Source organism: Poecilia latipinna, unplaced genomic scaffold, assembly GCF_001443285.1.
Source record: "Poecilia latipinna isolate Pla-1442-1.1 unplaced genomic scaffold, P_latipinna-1.0 Scaffold1469, whole genome shotgun sequence".
Taxonomy (NCBI): Eukaryota; Metazoa; Chordata; class Actinopteri; order Cyprinodontiformes; family Poeciliidae; genus Poecilia; species Poecilia latipinna.
Window position 1 is genome coordinate 84988 of NW_015114085.1, and position 10148 is coordinate 95135.

General features: G+C 34.6%; 1 long non-coding RNA gene and 3 gene segments (V, D, J or C); all 4 read left to right on the plus strand.

Moving 5' to 3' along the window:
• The first annotated feature begins 537 nt into the window (after positions 1-537).
• On the plus strand, positions 538-1114 carry LOC106962879 (Ig heavy chain V region 5A-like). The segment is given in 2 exon segments: positions 538-597; positions 687-1114. Coding segments are annotated over 2 exon segments (468 nt in total).
• A 973-nt stretch (positions 1115-2087) lies between these two features.
• LOC106962888 (uncharacterized) lies at positions 2088-5477 on the plus strand. The gene is made up of 4 exons (XR_001428073.1): positions 2088-2462; positions 4727-5008; positions 5250-5276; positions 5368-5477. It is a non-coding gene; the product is annotated as an uncharacterized LOC106962888 (long non-coding RNA).
• A 2620-nt stretch (positions 5478-8097) lies between these two features.
• On the plus strand, positions 8098-8540 carry LOC106962892 (Ig heavy chain V region 5A-like). The segment is given in 2 exon segments: positions 8098-8140; positions 8225-8540. Coding segments are annotated over 2 exon segments (351 nt in total).
• A 934-nt stretch (positions 8541-9474) lies between these two features.
• LOC106962880 (Ig heavy chain V region 914-like) lies at positions 9475-10000 on the plus strand. The segment is given in 2 exon segments: positions 9475-9556; positions 9636-10000. Coding segments are annotated over 2 exon segments (420 nt in total).
• The last annotated feature ends 148 nt before the right edge of the window (positions 10001-10148 follow it).

Here is a 10148-nt window from a genome sequence, read left to right on the forward strand (position 1 = left end):
ATCAAACAGTTTTGTCATGCAATGAAGAAATCAGCTGTTTGGAGTGTCTTTGTTCAGTTTTAACTCTCCAACAACCTTAGATTTTATAATTGTGGATAAATGTTCTAGATTAGGAAATATAGGAGCTCTTTTATCGTGTCCTCTTCATCATGTTTGTAATCAATATTTTGGAACACATGCAGAAAATGTCTCAAATTTTAAAGGTTCATTTTACAAATGAATCTTAATTATTTGTAAGATGGAGAGAAGGGTTATGCTTTATGATTTCCTTGTGACGTCAAAGGTTTTTGTTTCATGGGATTTGGCAAAGAAAGTCTAAAAAATGTGCATTTAGGAAACATTATTTACCTCTCACTCACTGCAGTCAGGCTAAATTTTAATAACATTTTTAGTCAACAATAAAGCAATTAAAAATAAATATGCATGTGGTTCATCATCTAGATTGATTGAATCTGTGATAGGGATCCTACACATGCAAACCTGCCCTCCCTTCAGCCTCCTATAAAAAGGCTTCATTTCAGAGCTGAGTTTAGAGGATGTCTGTTAAATCAGCCAACATGTTTCGTGCTGCTCTGTTCCTGTTACTAGCAGCTGCAGGTGAGTTTCTTCAATCAGTGAGATCTCTGTCAACCATAAGTCTCAACAAACAAGATTTTCCTCATTTTTTCTGACTTTGTCAATAGCAGATGTGAAGTGTGAACAGCTGACCCAGCCAGCCTCTTTGACTCTGCAGCCAGGTCAACCTCTGACCATCAGCTGTCAGGTCTCTTATGATGTTACCAGCTACTGGACAGCTTGGATCAGACAGCCTGCAGGGAAAGGACTGGAGTGGATTGGAGATGCAAAAGGATCTTCAACAGATTACAAAGATTCTCTCAGAAACAAGTTCAGCATTTCCACAGACTCCTCCAGTAAAACAGTGACTCTGAAGGGACAGAATTTGCAACTGGAAGATGCTGCTGTGTATTTCTGTGCTAGACTCCACAGTGAAGCAAAACATGAACAGACCTGTACAAAAACCCATTCAGTACCTGAACACTTGAAATACTGTAAGCCTCCAGAGGAGGCACCATCAGACCATAAATTATTTGCCAGCAATTTATTCCACACTTAAACCAGTTTTCTATGTCTGTGGTCATAGTAGCCTGGAGAGGATCGATACATGTGCAGGAAGGAATGTGAACTTCCTGAAAAAAAGTCAACCTCAACCAAAACCTTTTTGGAAGAAACCACCAACAGTTCTGTTTTATACAATCTACTGTAGCATCGAGAGGTTGTGCATAGACATTTTAAATAATCCACATGAGAAAATATTTGTCATTCATGTATAACAAGCTTAAAATCAGTAAAAGCTCAATCTGCAGATGTACATTGTGAGGACCAGATTTTCTGCATTTTTTTAGGGTCACTGGTGACCTATTTTCATTCATATCTGGACAGGATATGTAGGGCCACAGTGTGAAGGGCAAAACATGCAGTAAAAGGCCCAGGCCCAAAAATCAATCATCTTCATCACACGCTGTTCCTGCTCTACCACTGAGCCATGCGGCGCCCCTTTTTTAAGCATTGCACAAGGTAGTTCAACATGTTGGTTCAAGAAATTAGCTAAACATGTTAATATAAAACTTATACAGTTCAGAAGGAAAAAATCAAATGCTTTAAATCTATCTTTTACACATTTTTTAGCTATTTTAAAGGCGTGTTTATTTAAAAACTGTTGTTATACAGGATTATTTTGAATTTAGCCTGATAAAGCAAACTATAGAAGAACAAATGATGTTTGGTTTTTATGGATATTAAACAATTTGAAATTAAAATTAAATTGTGTTCCTTTAATATTTTTAACTAAATCACTACATTTGAAGAAATTCTTTTAATCCTGCCAGGCTTTGGTGCTTAAATAAATGAGGACATTTTCCTAAAAACCACAACTGTTGCAACCGTCTCCTGTCTTTCAGTTTCCTCCTCCCCTCTCTGCTGTAAGTTTTTGTATCAGGGTTTCTCACAGTGATATTTGGGGGCACAGAGATATACACCAATACAAAAACCTCAGAGCAAAATCCTGACTGTAATTCATAATAATGACTATAAATAAGTATAAATTACTGCTTTTCTGCCTCTGTAATATGAGGTAAGAACTCAGTGTTGCCATTTTGATAAAATGACTGATATTTTTTTTCAAATACACATTAATTAGACTTTAATTCATAGACTATGAGTTATATTTTTTAGTCTATTTTAATTGCATCAGATAACTGATACTTAGCTTCTTTCAGAATTGTTACACAAGAACATCTATCTAATAAGACTGGGCCAATGTTGAAACACTTTTAGGTAATTATTCAGTTTTTTTTTGCCATTTTTTCTGGTGCTGCAGGTTTTTGTTCAACCAGTCAATGAAGATGTAGCACTGTGAGATTTAGACTACTGGGGTAATGGAACCACAGTCACGGTTCTACCAGGTAAGATCCTTTAAAACATTATTTAAAGTTATCGTTGTTGTTTATGATAATAATACTCATGTAAAATTTTAACTTAGTCTTAACTTTTGATGCTCCTGTTAATTGACAGTCATGTTAAACGGCTTTGGTGTTATCTGAATAAATTCCATTTGTAGATTTACTATTTTAGTTTTGCAGACAAATTTTATAAATTTTATAAATTTGTCTGCAAAACTGAAAAACTGGTTTGAAACTATGTTTCAAACCAGATTATGAAGAATTGCACTAATATAACAAACTGTCAGAAAAAAATCTACCCTAAATAATCATATCGTATTTGTATTTTAATCGGATTCAAATGCAGTTTTGAAATGTCAATGAAAAATAAATAATAAATGTTCATAATTTTTTGAATTATGAATGGATTATATGACTCTTAGTGCTTTTGCAGTTAAAATTAGTTATTTATTTATTTTCAATGTCAATAAATAAACTCTTATTTAATATAGTCTCCAGTAAAATTGTTTTTGTTTTTGATTGAATGTTAAATAATCTTAAAGTTTTCATTATTATGAGTTTAAAAGCGTCCAGAGGTTGTTCCCTACTACTGGATCATTTTTCATATTTTTATTTGGGTTCTGTTATCCAGATCAACAAATGTAATCTGTTGAAAAAAATGGATTATAAAAATGTAATTTACCAGAAAATATGAGACTGAAGATTGATTTAGAATCTGAACAAAGCTGGTTCAAACTTCAGAGGAATAGGGAATATGGCAGCGATTCATCCGATATAAATGCTCTGCATTTGAAATCCAGACAGAAGAAAATACAACATGAAGGCAAAAAAAAAAAAAAAAAAAATTGCACACAAATCTAACTTCTTCTCAACTAAATTACATTTTGACAAATGACTAAAGACACAATTTTGATTTGCAAAGCAGCAGCATAGTGGCAATTTAGATGCACAAGAAGAACTAAAAATAATTTATGGTCAGGCAACTTATGATGACCAAAACAAAAATATGGCTATAAAAATCTCTAACAATTGAGAGATTCTCTTAATTAAGGATAGATCAAAAATCTGATGGAGATAAAACCTTGACTTAAACAAAAAAGTGAAAAACAAGAGGACTATATGGACTAAATATAAGGTAAATAAATTACTCAAATGATTGAGTCTTTTAATCCCCATAAAACATCTAAGTGACTGATTATCATTTATTGTGGATATATGCAGAATATATTTTTTTGACTAACTATATAATACTCAAACAAGAAGCTAAATCGGGAGCCTGATCTATCAGAGGTCTGTAAGGTCAGAGTTACATTTTGTTACATTGAGGAAGAAGCTTTAGGCAAATTAAATTTGTTTCACTGTCATATATTCTCTAATTTTATCACAATAAAATTGACATTTGATGATAAATCTGTGATGATGATGTTATTTAATTCATTGAAGAGTTTTATGCAAATATTTTTTGGTGGTGATTTTGACACATCATTACTTTTCCTTTAACACTTGTGATAAAATTAACTCTAAAATTTTAGTCTTTATTGATTGCAAACATTGGGGCACAGTGACTGATATTCTTTCTGTTCACACACTTTCGTTTAAGCAGAAAAGCTTTTTTATTATCGTTTTTTCTTAACCAAACTAATATAATGGTTTGATGGAAAAGGAGCTGGCTTCATAGTTATTTAAATGTAAAAGTCTGACACTGATTAATTTTCCACAAATCAAACCGGTAAAAACTGGAGAGACGTCACTCGTTAATTTTTAACTCAGGACGTAGAAGATGGAGATTTCTGGATGTAAAATGGCTGCAGCCTTAAAGTTTGAAATGTCACATATCTTACTTTATTTTTTATACATACCAAACTGATGATGGAAACTTTCCATCGCAATAAAATACTTATTTCTCTTGGAAAGTTATACATTTAAACAACTAACTGATACTTTGGCAAAATTTCCCTTTTTTCGCAAAGTTGCTGCTGCAGAAACATTAGATTTTTAACTTAATATTACATGTTTTAAAGGATTTGGGGGAAAAAAAATATCACAGAACATTATAAGGAGTAATTGATTGCAATATTCAACCTTTTAAAAATACTTTTTTATGACTTATTACTTTTGAATCAGCTTCTTGTTACAGTTAAAGAGTTACAGTTGTTTAAACTGTAGTTTATGCATTGACATGAAGTAGTTAGTCTTGTGCTGATGAAATGTTGTTCCAGTCATTCTTGAGGTCCTGATATGATCTGCTTTTCTTTGTTCATCTGCAGATCCAAATGCTGCCTCTGATCCTCCGTCCCTGTTCGTCCTCAGTCCCCTGCAGACTCCCGGCTACACAGTGAAGCCAGCAAACCAGTCCAGTCCAAACGTCTGTCTGGTCACAAATTTCCATTCAAAGTGGGAAAGTGTGGTTCTGAATTTGAAAAGGGGTCCGGTTGATGTGATCACGACTAATGCTGTTGTGAAGAATAACTCCTACTACTTTGCTGCATTCAGCAACGAAGCCATCTACTCCTGTGGGGTAAACGGGACCTTTGGCAACAATGAAGCTGGTACCAAATTTATAAAGTATAAAGAGTCATGATCTAACTATTTGATTTTACAGACAATGAAACTTTCGGTAAATTCTTTTTATGACTTAAAATCTCTCATCAGCAATGCACCTCCCATCTTCAACTAAGCTCCAGTAGTTAATTTGTTACAAAACGTTCTTATGAGAGTGTTTACTGACTTTTTATGTGTCAGAGTTTTCATGATGTTTGTGTGACTGATGTTCTTTCTGTGTCCAAACAGATGATGAATGTGGCAGCATTTATCCAGGTCAGTCTGATCTCTTCCTGTCTCAGTTTGGTTCCATCGCTGCTGTCAGCTGTTTGTGTTCAAGTCTGAACTCTGTTTCTCTGTCGTCCAGAAAAAGCCAAGCTGAACTTCTACCTGCTGCTGATGAACGGAGTCCGAGTGGTGTTCACCAAAGCTCTGGCCTTCAGCACCGTCCTCACCATCAGAGGCCTGATCTTCTGAAACTGAGGCTTCAGCTCATGAATATCAAATTGAAATCCATTTTATAAAAAAAAAAAAAAATATGTGTGATTAAATGGCTCTGAAATAATAAAATTGGCAAATATACACCGAAAAAAACAACAACAAAAAAACATCTTTAATTTATGGTAAAATACCCGCAACTCTGGTTGCCAAATATGGATTATACCATATTTAAAATTATGGGAACCACCGCTGCCAGTATTTTACCATAAATTAGAGATTTTTTTGTTTGCTATAGTGGAAAATGAAATGTATTAACATTTCCTTTGATGTTTTTTTTTATTATTATTATTTCTAGTGTTTCTGTTAATTTTATGTGAAGTTGTTTCTTGTCTTTTATGGTTTTTCTATATTTCTGTATCTTTGTTTTGAAGAGGGATTTATATGTACAGTGGATTTAGAGTTTTTTCCTTTATTTTTAAAGAATTGGCTGTAAAAATTGAAATACACTTTAATGTATGTGAAAATGTAGTTTTACATGTAGGTTTAATAATAAACCTATAGACATGAAAATAAAGCAGAATATCTAAAAGAAACAAAACAAATATTTGTTTTTTTTCTCTTAACCATAAGTTCAGGAATAACATGGACAACTTTGCTAAAAAAAAAAAAAAGAGAAAAGAATAACTTATCATTCCAGAAAAGATGGAATTTGTGATCTGTTACTTAATTATTTTTTCTTCAATTTAGTCAAATGTCCTGTATTTTTTGTGGTTAGTCTTTGTTTGACATGATAACTAAGAAATTGTTTTTGGTGTTCCTGCTTCATTCTGTTCATGTTAATTTTTCATTTATTTGCAAGATGTACAAATAAACTTTAATGCAGCCTATTTAATATGTTCCAGCTCTGCTACTTTATTTATCAAACATCTTCTATTATTAACTTGTCATTAATTCTTTTTTTATTGTATTAATGTTTTCCTTTATCATTCAAAGCCATTTTATCTGCCTTTTTCCACTCACATTTGAATTATTTTCTTACTGATTATGTGATAAACCACCTCCACTCTCAGCCACTTGCTCAGGTTATTTCCAGTAATCTATTGGTGAATAACCGAAATAACGAAGAGAAACAACAGTAAGAAATATACCTCATTTCTCATCTCCTTCTTAGCGCAAAAGTTTGATCGTTTAAAACCACACGTCACCAGGAAGCAGAAATACAGATGAAAATCTGAAAGAAACCAAACAGCAGCTCAGTTTCACATGGAGACGGAAAGGCTGAGGTTAACCTCAGCGCCGCTTGTTTCTTCTCTTCACACAACATGTTGAATCTTTTCACATGTTGACTTCAGTGGCAGCAGTGTTCCTTTGTAATTTGGCATTTAGACAAATATTTTTAATTTTCACGTCAGATTTTAAATCTTCTGAAATCCTCCATTCAGAGTTTTTTTATATATATACTGCTCCAAAAAATAAAGGGAACATTTCACTTTAATTTTGTGTGTGGCTCCAAATCCAGGCCTCCATTGGTTAATAAATTTGATTTCCATTGATGATTTTTGTGTGTTTTTGTTGTCAGCACATTCAACTTTGTACAGAACAAAGTATTCAATGAGAATATTTCACTCATTCAGATCTAGGATGTGTTATTTGAGTGTTGCCTTTATTTTTTTGAGCAGTGTATATTATTATATAGGAGGTTTGTTCTGTATTCTGTCTAAGAGGTGAGTTACAAAGTTTCCAAGGAATGCTTGTTTTTTTTGTTGTTTTTTTTCTTCTTGGAAATCATGGACGACACAATCAAATTTAAAAACACGACAAGAGAACTTTGTAAGGAAGTTTCGATCAAAATGAATATGTGACCTGAGCAGCAGCTTTTAAAGTATATGTGTTCAGATTAAAAAAAAAAAAAGATGAACAGGAATCATCTGTTTGAAGTATGATCTGACAGAAAATAAAGGTAGATCCTCCTCATGTCATGCAGATCTCAGGTAAAATCAGTTTTAAATAAGAAACAGCATTGGTTCTTCCAAAAACAATTTTAGAAATGCTGTCACCTAGTGGACAAACTTGACAAGCCACTAATGCAAGGTGAAACTTGCTACCTTGCATTAGCTGTAAAGATCAGGGGTTTTAAAGTCAGATTTATACAATTTAAATTAATTTTCAATCCAAAGTGTTGAGTTGTCAGTTATTATTTTTGTTAAATTGTTTAACTATTTGCTGTCTTTCTTAGCAAAAATCAGAGTCTGTGTTTTTACCAATGCTCGAGAGTTATGGCTCACTTTTCTTTTCAGACACTTGGATCAGGCAGTGGGTAGAATCACACATGAATGCTTAGTGACTGACATTTAGACCTTTGGTTGCCCTTTGCGTTAACATTTTCAAAGAAACCAAAAGCTGTTAGATATGAACTTGACCCAATTTTTTGTTGATTGTAACTGTATAAGAAAAGGTACTTTCACCACTAACAGAACCATTTTGTTCAATCTAGTCTGGAAAAAAAAAGCGAGAATTCATTTTCTCAGCCAAAACTCTCTCTTTATCTCTGATTGGACAGTTAAACTTTCTTGTATCTCTTTCTATGCAAACTAAACCTCCAAGCTGTTGGCTATAAAAAAGCGAAACGAAAAAAAACTCCCACCAGATCATGAACATGTTGTCTGTAGCTCTGCTGCTCCTGTTGGCTGCTGAGTCCTGTAAGTCTCACAGAGACAGAAACACACAGCATGTTCTCAACACCATGTTTGTTTAACACTCTGAAAAGGTAATTCTCTCTACAGGTGTGAAATGTCAGCAGCTGACCCAGCCAGCCTCTGTAACTGTGCAGCCAGGTCAATATCTGACCATCAGCTGTCAGGTCTCTTATTCTCTCAGCAGTGACTGGACAGTCTGGATCAGGCAGCCTGCTGGGAAAGGACTGGAGTGGATTGGAGGAGCAGGCGTAGGATATGCTACTTACTACAAAGAGTCACTAAAAAACAAATTCAGCATCAGTTTAGAGTCTTCCAGTAAAACAGTGACTCTGAATGGACAGAATATGCAGCCTGGAGACTCTGCTGTGTATTACTGTGCCAGAGAGACACAGTGACACAAACCAGCTGCCAACCTGAACACAAACCCCTCAAAGCCGACGCTTGTAAGTACTTTTGACCAGTGGAGAGACTCTAACAAAATATACATACACAAGACATCTACTTTCTTGTCTGGAGGTGACAAACTTTACATTTCCTTTTTAGGAGAGTTTTACAATAAGTTGTTTCGCTGTAAATCTCTTTTTTTTTTATTAATTAAAAAAAAAATTGCTCATAATCTAAAAAAAGAAATTGTCTCATAAAATGTAATTCCAATGCAGATGTCATATTTTTACGGAAATCTCTCAGTATATGATTATCTTCGATATTAGAGGGACGTCCTTTGGTCACACATTTATTTTAAAGATAAAAGTCAAAAGTATGCCCTGCTGATATTCATGTGTCTTCCTTTGAAGTCTTTCAAAACAGTGATACATCTCTTCCATTTTGAGTTTGTCTTAATCTCATTTTGCATTTATTTATCATAATTTCTGGGTCTTTGACAGGTTCTAACATCCTTAGTGCAATCTCCCATAATAGTAAAGGAAAAAGCCCCAGCATCTTCTTGATTTCAGTCAGTGTAAAATGCACTGGATTGGACAACCTGCACAAAAAGGATGGCAACAACAATGTGTTGATTTGGGATTTCCTGTTTTTGAGGATCTGGTGACATGATGTTCAACAGACGTAGGATATCATTTGTCTTTTCAACTCCAATTTATCAACCTTTTATTTGTAATTGTACCTGGTTTCAAAATGAAATGAATGGATCTAAATTTGTGCAAAGATAATGTAACACACACTACATGAGTCCTTCTGGAGTCTCTGCTAAAAGATACTCCAATGATACCATTCAAGTGTTCACCTCCTTTGAAGGGGAGGAGCCGATGCAAAACCTAACTCCTTTCATTTTTCTGTATCTGTTTAAAACCTGATAAAATCGGGAACAACCACAGTGTAGACTTAGCAGAGAAATAAGTGCAACAATGATCAGACTTGAGGTTGTGACTGCTTTTGTCATCCTGGCAGTTATCTGGCCTGGTAAGAACTCAGGGCAGCTTCTCAATTGATAAATCCAACCTTATTCATGTTCGGTAGCTAATTAACTGTCTTTCTGCAGGTACTGATGGACAAACACTGACTGAGTCTGAATCAGTGGTCAAAAGGCCGGCAGAGTCCCACAGACTGACCTGCACATATTCTGGGTTTAGTGGCACTCCTTGGTTTGTTTGGGTCAGACAGCCAGCTGGAAAAGGACTGGAGTGGGTTTCTGGTATCAGTGACAGTGGTGGCAGCACCTACTATCCTCAGTCATTGAGAGGTCGGGTCACCATCTCCAGAGACAACAGCAGAAGTCAGGTGTATCTGCAGATGAACAGCTTGTCAGCGGAGGACTCTGCTGTTTATTATTGCGCTCGATGGTCCACAGTGACACAGAAACCAGGAACTCTGTACAAAAACGATTCAGCACATGAAAGTTTTTAAGACAAACCCAACACAGAGGGAGCTACAACACCACATTTAGGTATTTGTTGAACCCAGTCTTTAATTGTTTCTTTTCTGCATATTCAGTCGAACATGTTTAGATAATTATGATGTTTTCTCTCTTTCTTTGCTTGGTTTTGCTACATTT